The following is a 20,116-nucleotide window of genomic DNA, read 5'->3' as shown; positions in this document are numbered from 1 at the left end:
CAGATTTGGGATGTTCAATGTATAATAAGTCAATAGCTCATAGTCTGATTATTTGAACTACTTAGGGTCAATTGGACTATTCAGTCTATGGTATCAGCAGGTCAGCATTCACCCCATGAATAGGCTGCGTGGGATAGGCTGTGTGGACTTTTTCTGTAGTGGGTGAGATAGTAAACATTTCAGGCCTTGCAGGTCATATGTCTCTGTTGCTACTATTCAGCTCTGCCACTGTAGCGTGAAAGCAGCCACAGACACTACACTATGTACAGGAATGTGGCTGTCTTCCAATAAAACTCTTTATCATTATTAAAATTTGAATTTATATAATTGTCACATTTCACAAAATATTCTTATTTTGATTAACTTTTATATTTGAAAATTGTTAAAACAAATTCTTAGCTTGCTGTTCATACAGAAGTCATCAGGCCAGATTTGGCTCACTGGCTGTAGTTTGCCAACTCCGGCTTTAGAAGTTCCTAGGATTATTAGAGTTTATTTTTGACTAGTGTCTGTTTCAGGCACTGCTAAAAAGATTCTAAAATTTCCTGTTTCTTTCTGGTCTGGTCATATCTAAGGACTTGTAACTGTCCCTACTTGTCTTGCTTTTCAGTACGGAGCCCCAGATGCAGGTGGACTAGAACACGTTCCTCTGGGTTGGAGTTACTGGTATGCCTTGGTGAGTGATTACTGAAGTCACTGACAATTATATGCAGCCCTACAGATGCAGAATATGTTTAATTTAGCTCTGATATTGACATAACTTTATTTGCTATTACAATTAGTCATTTTAAAACCTTAAAATTTATTGATTTGTGGCCACGTGTAGTGGCTCATGCCTAGAATCCCAACACTTTGGGAGGCAGAGACAGGAGGATCTCTTGAGTTCAGGAGTTCGAGACCAGCCTGGGCAAAATGGCGAGACCCCATCTCAACAAAAAATTTTAAAATTAGCTGGGTGTGGTGGCATGTGCCTGTAGTCCTAGCTGCTCGGGAAGCTGAGGCAAGATGATCACATGAGCCCAGGAATTTGAGGCCGCAGTGAGCTATGATTGTGCCACTGCATTCCAGTCTGGGCATCAGAGAGACCCAGTCTCGTATTTTTAAAAAAAAAAAGGTCTATTGACTTGTGAGTCAGTCCTTTCTGGGATGTGTTTCCTGCATTGTACATGGTTTAGCAAAGTAGTTTGCTTTTCTACCTGATCTACTTCTGGCTTTTTAACTAGAATGTACAATTGAAACTGTGCTTGTCTTTAATAAAACCCTAGTCAAAAACTCCAATTCAGTATTGACTTGAGTAATTATCTTTTTAATGTCTTATCACTGCTCAGAGTGTAGTTTAGCCCAGCATGGATTCAGACTTCTACTTTGTGCACTGACCTCGTAACAAATTTGACTTTCCTCTTTTTAATAGGAAAAGAATTCTAAGTATTATAATTATACCCTGTCTATCAATGGGAAGGCACGGAAGCATGGTGAAAACTATAGCGTGGACTACCTGACAGATGTTTTGGTGAGTTGCAGAAGCCCTGTAGCTCTGTCCTTACAGGGTTGGCTCACATTTGATTGAAGACTCTGCCTAGAAAACCTATAATCTTATTTGTTTGTGTTGGGTAATATAAATGCACAGTAACTTGGTCTAACTGCCCAAGAGTATTTCCAGCTGATTACAAACTCCTGAGGGTGTTTTCTTTGTGTATAAGCCAGGCTCAGCTCTAATGCTCTTGAAATTCCAGCAACAAATCCCTTTTCCAAAGGTTAATCTTGTCGACTATAGAGATTACTTTGTAGAGGTTTTACTTTGTAAGGGTACCTACTCTTGACCCCAGTTTTACTCACAAACTACAAGATGGCAGCTTCACAGGCCCCATTATGAGGATGGAGGGATAGGGATACTGGATTTATTTGGGCATTGGGTATTTATATATAAAAATTACTGAAAGCAGGTTAAATTGGGACTTTCCTATTCTGAGGCATTTCTAACGACAGTCTTTCATAGTATTATATATTCATTCACTCAATAGTTCAGCACCTAGTGTAGCCAGTATTCAGCTGTAAATGAAGCAAAGTCCCTGATTCTGTGGAAGGTAATTTTACTTACACACACACAGTCTTATGTGTTGTGTCATTAGCTGGTGATCAGTTAGAGAAATAAGTTAGGGTATGAGGTTACTTAGATAACATTTAAGCAGAAACTCGAAGTAGGTAAGAATGAGCTGTGCAGATCTGGGGAATAGTGCTACAGAGTCAGGGAACAGTAAGTGGGAGGGCCCTGAGGCAGGAGTGTACCTGGCATATTTGAGAAACCACAAGGAAGCTGATGGGACTGGAGTGAAAGGTAGATGGAGGGGTTATAGGAGATAGATACAGTCAGTATCTTTTGAGTTATTGTTGGGAATAAATGAAATTACTTCAGAACAATGAAAAGCAATATATATGTAGCATGCTTTCATTTTCATAAAGTATCTTCTGATAAGCAAAGGAAAAATGTAAGTCCATGTATTAAAGCTCTAGTGGGATGTATTTGAATCTAATGTTATTCACTTAGCTACTTCAGTGCATAATTTATGACATCTACTTTCTGCATATTTTCATAAGTTTAAGGTAACTTAATCTACCTTTCCCACCGTTTTAAGTTGACTCTCTTTTTACATTCTTTAAGGCATCACATGTAGATACCATAATCTCCATTAGTGTAAGTTAATACTAAAATGGCCAAGTTACTGTTTCCTTCTTTGTGGGAGACATGATTTCTAGGTCATATAAAATCATCAAGATCTTCATTGCCTTCTTATGTTGGTATGCTTCTCAGTCTTTAAAGTATTGCCTAAAAACCAAATATATTTGTTCCAACAATATGCTTGCAAATGGCTATGACATGAGATCATGTGCTAAGATTGCTTAAAAGCTAGTAAGACCCTGTGCTGTCTGCTCACCAGAAGACATTTATCTATTAAATACTCATCTATTGAGCAAGGTAGGAGATGACAAATCTTTTTATGTGTCAGGCTAATGTGTCCTTGGACTTTCTGGACTACAAGTCCAACTTTGAGCCCTTCTTCATGATGATCGCCACTCCAGCGCCTCATTCTCCTTGGACAGCTGCACCTCAGTACCAGAAGGCCTTCCAGAATGTCTTTGCACCAAGAAACAAGAACTTCAACATCCATGGAATGGTAGCTTCCCGCATCCCTTGTATTCAGCCGTACTCAGTATAATTAACTATATGATATACTTGTCAGGAAGCCTTTGAGCCATGTAGTGGGTTTTTCTTCACAATGTTTTAGAGGTAATTGCATCCGTTCCTAGTACAACCGATAGTATACTTGCATTGCAAGTACAGATAAAGTTCCTGCTACACATCCATTGAGCAGCTGGATAGTTGACAGGGAATGGTAAAGAATGCCATCCTTCCCAATTTACAGGCATATCACTCAGGCTCTCCTGGTAACCTCTGTGCAGGCTCTCCTCCCTCCTGGCATAGCCGGGACTGCACCAGCCTCCTGGTGGCTCTCACTAGCCTTTGAGGCATGGGAAGAAGGGGTGGCACAGAGCAATATGGATGGAAAGGGAAGTTGAATGGAAAAAAAACCAGGTGACATGATTAAAAGCCACGACAACCCATATGTTTGCCTCATGTGCCAATTACTTATACTTCATTTGGCTTGGTGTATAGACAGTTCCCTGGTTCAAAGATGGAAGGCCTCCATTGCCTCAGGTCTGTTATCCAGAAATTGTAATTCCTTGTAAGGTTATAGAAAGAAGGAGTCATAAAGTCAGACTCAGAACTACCACTTTCTAGCTCAGTTCTGACCATGAGCACGATGCTTAACTGCATTTTTTCATGTGAAGTGGGAGCTCTTGATCCCTTATGAACTACTGTATGAATTCAAGTACATAGAAACAATTAGCATATTGCCTGGCACATTATGGGCAAGTGCTTGTTAAATACAATTTCAAAGCTGAGTGAACTGGGTTTTAAATTAGAGGACCATTCGCAATCTGTGTTCCAAAAGAAGTTAATAAAAAGTTCCCATGGTCAAGTAAGTTTGGAAAGTTTGAGTTAAATAAGTCACTCTGCTGCAGGACTTCTCAGAGTTATTCATGATCGAATGTGAATTTCTAGCAGGAGGATATGCTATATAGCATTTCCCAAACTTAGTAACACTTTGAGGAACATAGTTTGAGATATGGTGGCTTAGGGTTTTACGAATAGAGAAGAGAGGATAGTATATGGGGATGTTTTTGTTTAAATGGGAGGGCCCTCCAGATTTAGACTTGAAGTTTTAGGAAATTGCTGTAATAAGATTTTTCCTTAGGATCTAGGGTGACCGATGTCTTGGCTAGGCAAAACTTAGAGGAAGGCAGACCAGGTGCGGTGGCTTATGCTTGTAATCCCAGCACTTTGGGAGGCCAAGGCAAGAGGATCACTTGAGGCCAGGAGTTCAAGACCAGCCTGGCGAACATGATGAAACCCCATCTCTACTGAAAATACAAAAATTAGACAGATGTAGTGCACGCCTGTAATCCCAGCTACTCGGGTGGCTGAGGCATGAAAATCACATGAATCCGGGAGGCACAGGTTGCAGTGAGCCGAGGTGGGCGCCGCTGCACTCTAGCTTGGCCTTGGGCTGGAGTGCAGTGGTGCGATCTTGGCTCAATGCAACCTCCACCTCTGTCTCAAAAAAAGCAACTTAGAGAAAGGTAAAGTTACGTGCCCATTTTGTAATTGTAGTAGACCAAAGGCATAAAATCAGAGTTGTAAATGTAATCTCGTTTTAGCCAGTAGTTTCCCAGTGACATCCTCTAAAATTTCTTAATGCTGCTAACAGAGGAGCCAAGACCTTTTATGGTTTGGGAGGTGCTGGGAAGCTGAAAAATGAGAGATTGAGTTAATCTGCAGAAATTTCTATTTTAGGAATGCAGGAAGGGAGAGAAGGTCTGAAGTTGCTTAAACAGGTTCCAATTAGTTCCTTCTTACTGAATTATGAGTGAAATGATTCTATTTATCTACCCTAGTAATCCAGTATTTTGTTTGACTGTGGTGACTTGGTGTTAACATTTTTTTCCTTCTAAATTTTAGAACAAGCACTGGTTAATTAGGCAAGCCAAGACTCCAATGACTAATTCTTCAATACAGTTTTTAGATAATGCATTTAGGAAAAGGTAAGAGCTGCTGCTACATAACAATCTGAGTTGTTTTAAGGACTCTACAAATCAGCTCATGAAGAGGGGACCACCACATTGTTGTCTCTGAAACAAAAATAGAGGGAAGCAGGTCAGTGGGAGAGAGGCTTCGGGGCACCAGAAGCAGAGACATTCCTTTACACTCAATGAGGTGGCCTTTGGACCCCAGTACTAATTAGACTGCCCATTTTTAGGACTTGGCAAAAGTATTGCAAACTTGAACCATGTGGTAGAATTTTTTTCTCCTGCTTTAAAGAAAAGGTTACTTGGTTAAGAGAGCCCATTGTCATCTGTGACAAATGACCCAACAGCTTAGACAAGATCAAAATATTTGCCCTTGCTGTTTGGAATTTTCAAGAAATTATCTTAATTCAATTTTTAAAAATCCATTACTTTCTCTTAGGAAGTGTTTAGTGTAGACCAGGGATAAGCAAACTTTTTCTGTAAAGGGGCAGATAGTAAATATTAATAGGCTTGCAGGTCATACATTCTGTCACAACTACTCAGCTCTGCTATTGTAGCACAAAAGCAGCCCTGGGTAATATGTAAATGAATGAGCATGGTTGTAGTCCAATAAAACTTTATAAAAACAGACAGTGGGCAAGCTTTGGCCCATGAGTCATAGTTTGCCAGCTCCTAGTTCAAACATCTTAAGCTTTTTTGTAGCACAGTCCTATCTGAATTAATCTGTAGTACACAGTACTGAGAATGGACAGCTCTTTCTTCTCTTTGTCTCTACTCTCATCACTATTGCCAATAAAAAGTAAAGCTAACGGGTTATTTAAAAACGAGTTTATTTCTTTGGAAACAATTAACTTTGGAATGAATTATGTTCTGGAATTTTCTAATCTATTTTTTACAGTGGGAAGGTCTGGGGAATGGAGATTGGGGATTTGAGTTTTGGGGGAGAGTGTTTTGGGTTTTTTCTTTTTTTAAACGGGGGTGTCTTTGTTTTTGGTTGTTTTTGTTTCTTTGTTTGTTTGTTTTGGCAAGATAGTGATACCTCAGCCATTGCCCCTTTCTACCTTCTGTTCACATCCAGGTGGCAAACTCTCCTCTCAGTTGATGACCTTGTGGAGAAACTGGTCAAGAGATTGGAGTTCACCGGGGAGCTCAACAACACTTACATCTTCTATACCTCAGACAATGGCTATCACACAGGTCAGAGGCAGGGTTAGGTACTGCTGTGATCTTTGAGAATATGTCTTTCGTTTTTCACCCAGTGAGCCCTGGCAGAGAGTTCTAGTCTTGTTATAACTGGACATGCCAGAGGGAGTATCTTGCCCTCAGGACCCCTCCAGTTGGAGCACCACATCATTCACACATGGAGAAACCAGGTTTTATTATTTGCTGTTTCACACGCAAGATGACATGGTGTTCTAGAGTGGGGGCAGAGCATGAGCTTGATGGGTTGGAGGCAGACCGTATGGAAGGCATTTGAGACAGGAAGGCCAAAAGAAGGTTGTCTTGTGGGGAAAACTTTCTTGCCATTCATGGAATTTGTTTTTTGAGTGTTTTTGTTTTTTTTCAAAAGCTGCAGGATGAGTCAGCTCTGTGTCCTTGACTTTCATGCTTTCTACTTGGACCTTCTGTTGTTAAAAGCAAACATTTTCTTCTTTTCCACATATATAAATGTCCACTTGAATGGAATTCACTTGAGACTTGCTTGCATAGGAGGAGATCGCTTAGGCATTAATGCATTATTGTGATTATTTTTTTGATGAGGGGGTGTGGGGGGACAGAATCTCACTCTCTCACCCAGGCTGGGGTGTAGTAGCGCCGTGATTTCGGCTCACAGCAACTTCCATCTCCTAGATTCAAGCGATTCTCCTGCCTCAACCTCTCGAGTACCAGAGACTACAGGCACATGCCACCACGCCTGACCAATTTTTGTGTTTTAGTAGAGATGGGTTTTTATCATGTTGGCCAGACTGGTCTTGAACTCCTGACCTCAGGTAATCTGCCTACCTCCGCCTCCCTAAGTGCTAGGAGTACAGACGTGAGCCACATGCCCGGCCTGTGAATATTTTTAAACACAAAGTAGAGAATAGTAAAATAGCCCCTATTATCCCGCTTAGATTTTCAGCTGCATGAGGCCACTCTTTTGAATTCTTCCTACTCTCTGTGTGTTTTTCTTTTGTTGCTAGAAGGTTTTGAAGCAACTCCCATACACATGACTCCAGGATTCAACACCAGATTATGCATCTGACTCTGGTTATTATGTATCAAGATGCAGACCGCCAGCCACAGTGGCTCACACCTATAATCCCAGCACTTTGGGAGGCCAAGGCAGGTGGATCACCTGAGGCTAGGAGTTCTAGATCAGCCTGGCCAACATGCCAAAACTCCTTCTCTACTAAAAATACAAAAATTAGTCAGACGTGATGGCACATGCCTGTAGTCCCAGCTACTCAGGAGGCTGAGGCAGGAGAATCGCTTGAATCCAGGAGGTTGAGGTTGCAGTGAGCTGAGATCGTGCCACTGCACTCCAGCGTGGGTAACAGAGCGAGATTCCATCTCAAAAAAAAAAAAAAAGATGCAGACAGAGTCCACATACTACCTATAGTTATTGCGTCTCCTAACTCTTGTCATTTGCGATGAATTTGCAGGGAGAAGTGGGTCTTTTGTCCATCAGAATGTCTCACATTCTGAATTTGGCTAACTGCTGTCTTATAGTGCCTTAACTTGTTCATCTCTAGTCAGCATTTCCTATAGACTGGTAGATTCGGAACTTGATAGAAATTTGCATTTTCAGGTGATGGTGCATCCTCGCCTGCAGGTGTGTTCTTCCTATTGCATCATGTCATGAGACCCGAGGCATCTGGCTGTACTGTTTTTGGGGTGCTGGTGATTGATGGGTCAGGTGGTTTCAGCCTGAGCTCTTCCTTTGAGCTTTTCTTTTATTCCATTGATGATTGTTGCCTAAATTCATTATTCCCTCAGAAACTGCAAAATGTTGATTTTGTAATCCTGTCCTTTCTTTTGTATTTATTAGCTGGAATTCCTCAGAGAACTACTTTCCCTTATCAATTATTTGGTTATTTTGAGATGCAGTTTATTCAGGAAACACAGGATAGGTGTTTTTGTTTGTTTATTTGACAGTTTTTGGAGTAAACTTCATTCAGTTGTGATGAGGCTGAGTAGCATGCATAATTTTTTATGTATTTGTGTTTCAATACTTTCCTGTCATTATTTTTGCTCATTTTGTCCTATCATAAGCCAGGGAGTCCCTTCTAGTCATTTATTTAGAGAAGATAAATTCGTTGTTTTCCTGCCTTGTAGTAACAAGAGATGTCCAGGCAAATTTCAGCTTTCTATTAAAATACCAGAATCAGTAGAACAAAGTTGTTTTAGTTTTGACTGTGGATTAAATGAGTGAAACATAACATGAGCAAGGCCCCTGTCTTGGCTCCATCTTTACCTTGTGTGTTTTGTTTTCAGGACAGTTTTCCTTGCCAATAGACAAGAGACAGCTGTATGAGTTTGATATCAAAGTTCCACTGTTGGTTCGAGGGCCTGGGATCAAACCAAATCAGACAAGCAAGGTAGGTGCCTGGCAAGCTGGTGCTGTGGACAGGTAGGCATTTGGCCTGAGAAAATAAGGTGTTTCCTCCTGAGAGAGGATTGGGTTCGGTTCCTCTTCCCACTAGGGCTGAGCGGCAGAAGAGCTTTTAAATGGAAATAGTGATTCCTTTTTTTTTTCCCCTTAACTTCCCACTGCTCTCTATATCTGTATTTTCACCCCACATGTACATGTCCCATTAGGATGCGTAGCTTTCCTTTGTCTTTTGAGACTGGATCTTTGTTCTGGAGCAGTGACTCTCAAAAGAGGGTGTGCATCAAGATTGCCCTCCAAAACTGAAGAAGAAAAATGCTGCGTGCTTGGGCAATATCCAGAAAGAGTGTAATTGACTCACTTGGTCTGGAATACGGACCCAGCATCTGCCTTTTTCCTTTTCAAAGTTTACAGGTGATTCTGAGAGGCAGCCTGGTTTGGGGCCCACTGCCTTGTAGAGCAGAGCTCCTCTGGCTTTTCTGTGAATCCCCTGGGGATCTGGTTAAAATGCAGATTCTGCTTCTCCATTTCTGACCAGCTCCTGGGTGATGTCTGCTGCTGGCCTGACCTCGCTTTGAGTATAAGGCTATCGAAAACATGTCTTCTAGGAATTAGTCTTTCCCTGTGCCGGGCTCTTCCTTATGAATGCTTTGTTGCTTTCTTGGTTCTCTCCCTAGAACTGCCATAATACGCCACATTGTTCTGTTGTCATTCCCATTTGGTTTCAGTGTCTTTTTCCAAACATGGTACCTAATGCTGAGGCACTTTGTTCCTAGCAGTCATGAGGACCTTCATCCTCATCCAAAATACTGTCCTCCAACACTCAGGAGAAAAGAATTGACAGGCTCCACCAGCTATGTCTTCTCTCCTTTCTGGTATCCCAATTTCAATGTCAGTCCCAGTTCTGAGAGACCAAAGAAGATGAACAAATACACACTTTAAGCTGAAATTGCTAAGTGGGTTTTTAAATGGGCCAGACTTTCTGGGTATATTGGGTACTTTAATTTTGGAGCTTGATATTTACTTGTTTAAAATGTCTATTTTTCACTTATTTCCTTTTACAACACTCTTGATGGAGTTCTGTTAAAATTCTTTTGGAAGGGTAAAATGGCCTTCATAATTACCTTTTGTGTTTTTCCTTTGAGACCCACATTCCTAAAGCTAGTCACTTTTCCCTACAAATTTCAGTGCCTTCTAAACAGGCTCCCTCTTTCAAAGGAGATAAGCAAGTTTGGAAGACCATTAAATCTTACAAGTGTTTTCTCGAGGTTGTTGTTTGGAACTGATTGAGGAGACCATGTCAGCAGCCATGTTCTGTTTTTAGGAGCAGGGCTACCTCAGCCCACGTGGGAAGGAGGCTGAATGAGATCATAGTGAAATGTGTCGGCCAGCTGCCTGTGGAAAAAATTGTTCCTTTTTTTCTTTAAGTTAACATTGCCATCTAAATGTTAAAAATCAGAAACCTCACCTTCTCTAAGCAATCTAAATGAAGTCTGGTTCCTGAGAAGCCATTTCAACAATGTAGCTAACATGTATTGTTTGGTATGGGACAGGTGCTATTCTAAGTGTATTGCCTGATTCAACTCACTCAATCCTCACAGTTGATGAGATAGAGGTGCTGTTATCCCTATTTTGCAGATGAGGAAAACGGAAGCAGAGAAGTTGTTTGCTGAAGATCACATAGCTAAAAAGCAGCAGAGCCCTGCATTTGAACTGGGGCAGTCTGGCTCCAAAGTCTGTATACTTAACCATTACATTATAGCTCAGTCAACAAGTATTTATTATCTTCTTTGCCAGTACAGTACACCAAGGAGCCTTGCACATGGCAAGGAGCAATCAAACAAAATCAGTTTTGTTGTTGTTGGTTTTTTTTTTTTTTTTTTTTTGAGATGGAGTCTCGCTCTGTTGCCCAGGCTGGAGTGCAGTGGCGCGATCTCTGCTCACTGCAAGCTCCACCTCCTGGATTCATGCCATTCTCCTGCCTCAGCCTCCCTACTAGCTGGGACTATAGGTGCCCACCACCATGCCTGGCTAATTTTTTTTTTTTTTAAGTAGAGATGGGGTCTCAATCTCCTGACCTTGTGATCTGCCCGCCTTCTCCTCCCAAAGTGCTGGGATTGCAGACATGAGCCACTGCGCCTGGCCACAAGATCAGTTCTTAAATCCCTGTGTCAGGGAGCACAAGATATTTAAGCTACAGTGGTCAGTGAAAGCCTCTGAGGCATTTGAGCAGACGTGGATGTTGAGAAGGATTTAGCCATGCAGAGATCTGTGGGAATAGTGTCCTGAGCAGTACGGTAAATGCAAAGGCTCAGATGTAAGGATAAGCTAGGCTTGTTCAAGAGACAGAAGGTAGCAGTTGTACTGAACTCCTTGTACTTCCTAAGTGGACCTTCTTTCTCACCTCCTGGCCTTTGTACAAGTGACTGCTCCTTCTTTCTGCAATGCCCATCTCGCACCCCCTTCAGCTGGCCAAGTTAATTGTCCTTTAGGGCTTTGGTTTAGGGCTCCCTCTGGGAAGTCGCTTCATACTTCTGCTCCCACATGGGGTAGATGCCCTTCCTATATGTTCCCAGCTGGCCTCACACTTGTCACACCCTATTGAGTTTGTCTTTTTTAGTCTAGGATGTCCTAGAAAAGAGGAACTATCTAAACTTAAAATATCCATCCCCTAACATATACTGGGGAACATCCACATTAGTTGAATGGATTTTTGCCAAGGTTGCAAAGTAAGTGGCAGATCAGGGACTGAAAGTTAAGTCTGTGCATTCTCAGAACCCATGTGTTTGTACATTGCTGCATTGACAGGTGTAATTTGAGAAGCATGAAATGCCCCAGCTTTTCCCTGGCACAGGGAATGTCAGAGATGATGGGTAATGTATCATGTGTTGGCAGCACAGTTGACTCAGTACCAGCCGTTCTGTGTGAGTGGCACTGGCTTGTGAGTTGGGCATAATGAGCTGAGCTGTCAGCAGCCTCGACAGCCAGATCAGTGCACATTTAACTGACTGGTGGACTTAGCTGCGTGTTGGCTATGCGGGAGAACTGGGACAAGGTCGTATGTATAGATGTCAGAGATTGGCTATTGACGTTTTCTCCTCTGACTGGTTTAGCTTTGGTGGTAGAAGTTCTGCAAAAGGAATTCTAGAAAGGAAAAGGTTAGTAGGAAAACTAGAATGATACAGCATGGTCCCAGGGAAATAAAAGTGAACTGGGAGTCAGGAAGACCACCTATTGGCCTTGGACAAAATCAGCCTTGGTTCCCCTAGTTTTGTGAAAGTAAGAGAATGTTAAGCCTCCATTATCAAGTGGAACCCACCTTCTTCCTTGTCAGGAAAACTGGAACTGAGGGGCAAGTCCAGCTGAAGCAACCAAGATAATGGGATTCTGCACTTTCTCATGCAGTTACAGTGCTTTTCACTAAGTGAATTTGGGGTGCTTCCTGGTGTGCTTGGAGCCTTTTCTTTGATAACTACAGAAATTCAACATCAGGGTTTGGGTGTCTGTTTGGAAACCTGATGTGTTCTGAGAGCCCATTGCCATCTTGTTCTTTTCAGTAATTATGCAACAGTGTCATTCTTTCAGAGCAAGAATAAGCAGGTTCTATGCGTGATACCCCTTGATTTAAGCCCCAGGAGTGTTTGTTTGTTTGTTTGTTTGTTTTGAGACAGAGTCTTGCTCTGTAACTTAGGCTGGAGTGCGGTGGCATAATCTTGGCTCACTGCATCCTCCGCCTCCCAGGCTCAGGTGATCATCCTACCTCAGCCTTCTGAGTAGCTGGGACTATAGGCACATACCACTATGCCCAGCTAATTTTTGTTTTGTGTGTGTGTGTGTTGTTTTTTTTTTTTTTTTTGTAGAGATGGAGTTTCATTACGTTGCCCAGGCTGTTCTGGAACACTGGGCTCAAGCAATCAGCCCTCCTCCCCTCATTACAGGCATGAGCCGCCACAGCCAGTCTACCCCAGGGTTTTCTAGGGACTTTCATTGGATTAGGATATTTATATACTTGATTGCTAAGAACATTCTCAACCTGAGAGAGTGTGATTTATCAAATAATTTATTTTTTTGGCTGGGCACAGTGGCTCATGCCTGTAATCCTAGCACTTTGGGAGGACAAGACAGGTAGATCACCTGAGGTCAAGAATTCGAGACCAGTCTGGCCAACATGGTGAAACCTCGTCTCGACTAAAAATACAAAAATCAGGCTGGACACGGTGGCTCACGCCTGTAAACCCAGCACTTTGGGAGGCCAAGGCGGGTGGATCATGAGGTCAGGAGATCGAGACCATCCTGACTAACATGGTGAAACCTCATCTCCACTAAAAATACAACAAATTTAGCCAGGCTTGGTGATGGGTGCCTGTAGTCTCAGCTACTCGGGAGGCTGAGGCAGGAGAACGGCATGAACCCGGGATGTGGAGCTTGTGGTGAGCTGAGATCGTGCCACTGCACTCCAGCCTGGGCGACAGAGCGAGACTCTGTCTCAAAAAAAAACCAACAAAACAAAAAACAAAAACATAAGCCAGGTGCGGTGGCAGGTGCCTGTAATCCCAACTACTTGGGAGGTTGAAGCAAGAGTATCGCTTGAACCCAGGAGGTGGAGGTTGCAGTGAGCCGAGATCTCACCATTGCACTCCATCCTGGGCAACAGAGCAAAAAATCTGTCTCAAAAAATATATTTTTGGTCTTGTCAAAGCTTTTTCTGTTCCAATCCGTAAATGAATTTTTTGTTTATTTGAGATAGGTACTCTCTCACCCAGGTTGGAATGTGGTGGCTCAAACATGGCTCACTGCAGCCTTGGCCTCCTGAGCTCAAGTGATCCTCCTGCCTTGGCCTCCCAAAGTGCTGGGATTACCAGCGAGAGCCACTGTGCTCAGCCCATAAATGAATTTTTAAATTTTTACTAGACAAAAGCAATACCCTGAAACTAATGTTTATCAAAGTCATCACATTGATGGGTGAATCCATCCAAATTCTTGGTTATATAAAAACCAGAGGTAGGTGTAATTCTTTTTAACTCTTCATTCATACTTGCTGTTCACTAGAAGTCTCCCATCTCCTGATATAGTATGCTAATTTTGAGACTGTTTGCTTATTCAGATAACATTTTAGAAGAGGAGGCAGTTTATCCATTATATTTAGGGGAGTGTGATAATTATAGATTTCTAGGGAGAAAGAGTCCTGGAATGACTTGTGCTTACGGTACTTGTGCTGAATCTTAGTGACTTTGGATTTGTACTGGATCTTACCCCTTTCTCTCCAGAGAGCAAAATGCCATTAAAAAGAGCCTCGGCTGGGTGCAGTGGCTCACACCTGTAATCCCAGCACTTGGGGAGGCCAAGGCAGGCGGATCACTTGAATTCAGAAATTTGAGACCAGCCCGGCCAGCGTGGCAGAAACCCCATCTCTACTAAAAATTAATAATACAAAAATTAGCTGGGCATCATGGTGTGCACCTGTAGTCCCAGTTGCTCTGGATGCTGAGGCAGGAGGATCAGTTGAATCTGGGAGGTCAGGGACACAGTGAGCTGTGATTGTGCCACTGCACTCCAGCTTGGGTGACAGAATGAGACCCTGTCTCAAACAACAAAACAAAAAGAGCTTCCCCCCACCTCACCAAAAAAGGAGCAAGCCTCCCATTATACAGATGTTGGCTCTTGCAATTTTTGGTGAGATGACAGTCACCATTTTATATCTCTGTGGGTTTTTTGATGTTTCCTCTTTTCTTTTAAAACTGCCTTGAACATCATAGTATCTGAGGAATTGGCTTCACCTCATTCATGTTACAGGCGTCACTGAAGATCTGCTTGTCACACTTCAGGGTCTGTAGATGGCTTGTTGTCTTGATCTCATTCTGGAGATGGTGTCTCTCTTTGACCCTCCTTTCCTCCTGTGACCTCTTCCATATTGACACTCACACTTGATGACTGTTTTCCAAGCTGCTCAGTTTGCCTGGGGGATTTGGAACCAGGAAAGTTATCTGTAGCAGTGGGTCTTGTATCATCCCTAGAGACATCGTTTTTTGTGTGTGAGGTTTTTCCCTCACTGAGTAACACATGGATTGCCTTTCTCCTAAAGTGTCTGCCTCTGGGCAGTAATTCCTAACAGCTGCAGAGTTAGACTAATTGATTCAGAGCCAGGATATTTATCACTCTGCCCTCTAAGAGCTGTCCTAGCCATCAGGAAACCTGGCCCCTGATAATATTCTGAACATCCTGGCTCTGAATCAATTAGTTTTTTTTTTTGCCTTTCCTATCTGTACTTTTGGTTTTGTTTTCTTTCCCTTTTTTTTTTTTTTTTTTTTGGAGACGAAGTCTCGCTCTGTCGCCCAGGCTGGAGTGCAGTGGCCGGATCTCAGCTCACTGCAAGCTCCGCCTCCCGGGTCTACGCCATTCTCCTGCCTCAGCCTCCTGAGTAGCTGGGACTACAGGCGCCCGCCACCTCGCCCGGCTAGTTTTTTGTATTTTTTAGTAGAGATGGGGTTTCACTGTGTTAGCCAGGATGGTCTCGATCTCCTGACCTCGTGATCCGCCCGTCTCGGCCTCCCAAAGTGCTGGGATTATAGGCTTGAGCCACCGCGCCCGGCCGGTTTTGTTTTCAAATTAATAGTTGCAGGGCTGGGGTGTTCTTGTTTTGTTTTATTTCCCTGTTTGGCCTCTCCTAAGATGATCTAAGTGTTCTCAACAGTTTTGAAGACTGTTATTTCCTGTCAGTAAGTGATGGCTTTTCCAGTTATAAGCTGGTAACTTTGCTCCAGCCACTCTTGTGTTTCATTTCTTCACCTATAAACACTGTGTCCACGGACTGCGATGAGGAATAAATGAGAATAAACGTCAAATACCTGGCACAGTAAACTGTAGTTCCCAGTTTTTCTCATTTCCTCTTTGTTTCCCCTGATGGAGTGTTTCAGCGCTTGAAGATTTTTCTAGCCTGTGACCAAGTGACTTCTATGCTTACGTTCTGTCTAGGCCTGCACTGTCCACTTGTGGCTGTTGAGCACTTGAAATGTGGATAGTCCAAATGGAGATGCGTTATTATTGTGAAATACCAGATTTCAAAGACTTGGTTCACAAAAAGTTAAATCTCATCGACTTTTAAAAAAATAGTTTACATGTTGAAATATTAATATTCAGATATTTTTATAGGAGGTTAAATGAAATGTATACAGTTTTACCTGTTTTTATTTTAATGTGGTTATTGGACAATTTTTAATTGCATGTGGGGTCCCTTTTATATTTCTATTAGGCTACTCTGGATTAGGCCCTGTAGAGGTGTTGTCTGCAGAAGGAAAATAGTCTGATAACCAAGGAAATAAGTCAAAGCATAAATACAGGGCAATGCCTTTAGTTTCTAGAATGTTTAAAAACATCTAAGTTTTTTGCTCTTAAAAAATCTTGTATTGCTATATTTTTGGAATAAATTTTCTGCAGCCTTCACAGCCTGTTGCAAACATATTTTGGCAGTGTTGTCCCTTTGAGAAGCTATAAAAAGAGCTAATAATTCTCATTGGTGGCAAACATTCCATTTTTGAGGTCTTCCAAAATGTCTGGAGTTCATTTGAAGTCAAATTTAGTTAATCTGAATAATCAAGTTGTAAGACACTTCGTATAAAATAATTAGACCAACATTTTTCTCATGATTCACAGCAAACTCAAAGCAGTTCCAAAGGAGTTTTCAAAAAAACATTTTGATCAATAACAGAATGGGTAAAATAAATATGTCACTTCCCCAGAGGATATACTATTATACAAGCCTTGTAAGACTTTATATTTTGTTGTAAGTTATTATAGTTATATTTGAATCCATAAAACAGACCAAAGCATGGGCTGTATAAAAGGTAATAGTAAGTGTTGTTGTCTCGTGGGTGGGGTGGGGGGAAGAGAACTTTAGTATAGATAGAAAAGGAAAATGAGACCAGCTGTGTTTTAGATTGTTTTTCCCTCTTTCGCATAGATGCTGGTTGCCAACATTGACTTGGGTCCTACTATTTTGGACATTGCTGGCTATGACCTAAATAAGACACAGATGGATGGGATGTCCTTTTTGCCCATTTTGGTAAGTATAGAGCCCTCAATCAGGCCTGAGCCAAGACCACAATAAATTCTGGGTTATGTAAAGACTTAAAAATTTAAACATTAAATAATAAATTTGGGGGGCAGAAAAATCTTGTGGCGGGAAGGAGTTTTCTAAAATAAAAAATTAGACCACATGTGAAATGTAGAGTTCTGTTTCCTCCCCTCTTTTGCTCTTCTCCAAGAATACCCACCATAAATAAAGAGAGGTGGGAACACATTGGCAGCATATGTAAAAAGAGTCATTAGTCCAAATACATGAGTTCTTAACAAAGATTAATATCCCAGTGGGAAAATGGGCAAAAAAAGTGGCTAATCAACTTGTAGAAGAATTAAAAATGGCAAAACAAATGCAAAAAGATTACTTCAGTGCTAATCACAGAAATGCTTAACTGAAGGAGACCTCTATCTGTGAACTGGCAAAGATTTTTAAAACACCCAAGATTTTAGAAGTCTGAGAATTTGGAAAGTACTTTATATACTTTTCATACAAGTGTAATCAGTATAACCTGTCAGAAGGTTAGTTTAATAAGACATACCACTTCAGAGTACACACGTCAAAAACAGACAAGTTAACTTCTGCCTGTCTGGTGAGTGAAATGTGGCATTTGGTCTTACTGTGCATCTGTTTGTTTAATAATGAGGTGAATTATTTTTTAACAGCTTAATTCCCATACCATACAATTCACTCATTTAAAGTGTTGGCTGGGCGCGGTGGCTCACGCCTGTAATCCCAACACTTTGGGAGGCCAAAGGTGCGTGGATCACCTGGGATCAGGAGTTCAAGACCATCCTGGCCAAAATGGTGAACCCCTGTCTCTACTAAAAATACAAAAAAGCTGGGCATGTTTGCAGGCACCTGTAATCCCAGCTACTCGGGAGGCTGAGGCAGGAGAATCACTTGAATCCAGGAGGTGGAGGTTACAGTGAGCGGAAATCGCGCCATTGCGCTCCAGCCTGGGCAACAAGAGTGAAACTCCATTTCAAAATTAAAATCATTTTTTAGGTGTCCAATTCAATAGTTGTTGGTATAGTCACAACCATCATCATCATCTAAGAGCATTTTCATCACCCTAAACCCCCAGACACAGTAGTCACTCTATAGGAGAAAACTGGAAATCCACATATCTAGTAGAGAATTGATTAAACTGTGGTGCAGGGAATTGATTAGATCTGTTGCTTCCATTCCCACCACGAATCTACTTTATGTCTGTATAGAATTGTCTGTTCTGAACTTTTCATATAAATGAAATTACATAACATGTGGCCTCTTGTAACTGCTTTTTTCACTGAGCATAGTGTTTTCAAGGATCATATCACTGTAACGTGTGTCAGTACCTTGTTCTGTTTTAGTGCCAAATAACCTTCTGTGTGTGAATGTATCACATTTTGCTTATCCATTCATCAGATAATTTGGGCTGTTTCCACTCTTTGGCTATTATGAACAATGCAGTTGTGATGTTTTTGTTTGTTTTTGAGATAGTCTTGGGCTGGAGCGAAGTGTTGCTGATCACAGCTCACTGCAGCCTCAGTCTCCCAGGCTCAGAGGATCCTCCCACCACAGCCCCCCCAAGTAGCTGGGACTACAGTGGCTGGCTACCACATCTGGCTAATTTTTTTTTTTTTTTTTTTTTAATTTTTAGCAGAAATGAGGTCTTCCTACATTGCTCAGGCTGGTCTCAAACTCCTGGGCTCAAGAGATTCTCACATGTTTTCCAAGAAGATTTTAAGGGGAAAAAAAAAAACTTCCCCCTTCAGCCTCCAAAAGTGCTGGGATTATGGGTGTGAGCCAACACTTGCTATTATCTGTCTTTGTGATTATTGTAGTAGGTGTGAAGTGGTATCTCATTGTGGTTTTGATTTGTATTTCCCTGCTGACTATTGATGGTTAGCATTTCATCATGTGTTTGTCAGCCATTTGTATATCTTCTTTGGAGATGTGTTCATATTTGGATCCTTTGTCCGTTTTTTTGTTTTTTTTTTTTTTAATTGTGTTACTGATCAAGGAATCACTTTTCATTTGTGCCTTTTTGTGTTTCTTCCCTTGAGAAATGCCTCTGCGTTTTTGTGTATCATAGTCTCCTTTTATGACTTGTCTTTTCCATATATTAAGATATGGGAGCCAGGTGCAGTGGCTCACACCTGTAATCCCAACAATTTGGGAGGCCAAGGCAGGCTGATCTCTTGAGTCCAGGAGTTCAAGACCAGCCTGGGCAACATGGCAAGACCCAGTCTCTACAAAAAATGCAGAAAATTAGCCAGGCATGATGGTGTGCATCTGTAGTCCCAACTACTCAGAAGGCTGAGGTAGCAGGATTGTTTGAGCCAAGGAGGTGGAGGTTGTAGTGAGCAGAGATCATACCACTGCACTCCAGGAATTGAATGTATATATTGTTTCTTTTAATGTTTAGTGTCCTTTGTATATTTATAAAGATGCTTCTAAACTTTGAAGCCAGAAAGCTATTCTCCTATATTTTCCTCTGAAACTTTTGTAGCTCTGCCTCTTACATCCAAGTCCTTGATGTATCTAAAATTTCTTTTCTTGTAAGGTATGAGTCAGGGATTCAGTTTCTCTCTTTTTTTTTTTTTTTCTCTATAGATACTTAGTTGTCTTTTTTGCTCCATGGATCCATCTATCCCTGTGCCAATATCATTTTGTGTTATAAAGCTGTGTAACTAAATCTCGATTTGCATAGGCATACCTCTCTGCTTATTGTTCTCATGGGGATCCTAGCCCCTGTCTTCCACATAAACTTTAGAATCGGCTTTTCAGATTACCTGAAAAACGTTGGCTTTTGGTTGGAATTGCATTTAAGCTATAGATCAGTTAGAGGAAATTTTACATCTTTTAACTTTTCATACAAGTCTTATACTTTGTACCTTATTAAGTTTTTTTCTAATTAGAAAAAAAAACTGATTCACTCTAGGGGTAAAAATCCTTATGCTGTGTATAATTTCTCCGCACAGTTCTCAAAGTGCCACTTAAGACTTGGTTCTTTTCCTTGTTCATGTTTTGTTTTTGGAGGTTATTCCGATGAAATACTGATGTATTAGAACAGTTAATTAGCCATGTGTGGCTACTTATTTAAATTAAAAATGAAATTCAGTTCTTCGGTTGCACTAGCCGCACATCATGTGCTCAGTAGCCATCATATTGAACAGCAGAGATGGAGAATGTGTCAGCCAGCAAGTTCTGCTGGACTAGCAGTTGGCAGACTACAACCTGTGGGCCAAATCTAGCCCACCCCGGTGTCTGTAAATAAAGTTATATCAGAACACAGCCACGCTCATTCATTTATG

General features: G+C 41.6%; 1 protein-coding gene across 1 annotated transcript in view; it reads left to right on the top strand.

Annotated features, from left to right (window-relative positions):
- GNS (glucosamine (N-acetyl)-6-sulfatase) overlaps positions 1-20,116 on the top strand; it is a 42,207-nt gene that overhangs the window by 13,323 nt on the left and 8,768 nt on the right. Inside the window, exons 4-10 of the mRNA XM_031650600.1 lie at positions 611-676; positions 1,412-1,510; positions 3,006-3,173; positions 5,081-5,163; positions 6,227-6,345; positions 8,626-8,729; positions 16,698-16,799. Coding sequence (XP_031506460.1) covers positions 611-676; positions 1,412-1,510; positions 3,006-3,173; positions 5,081-5,163; positions 6,227-6,345; positions 8,626-8,729; positions 16,698-16,799 — 741 coding nt within the window. The remainder of the gene's footprint in view (positions 1-610; positions 677-1,411; positions 1,511-3,005; positions 3,174-5,080; positions 5,164-6,226; positions 6,346-8,625; positions 8,730-16,697; positions 16,800-20,116) is intronic.

This window comes from Papio anubis, chromosome 9, assembly GCF_008728515.1.
Source record: "Papio anubis isolate 15944 chromosome 9, Panubis1.0, whole genome shotgun sequence".
NCBI classification, from domain to species: Eukaryota; Metazoa; Chordata; class Mammalia; order Primates; family Cercopithecidae; genus Papio; species Papio anubis.
Note: the sequence above shows the minus strand (reverse complement) of the source record. Positions and strands in the feature narration are given on the sequence as shown.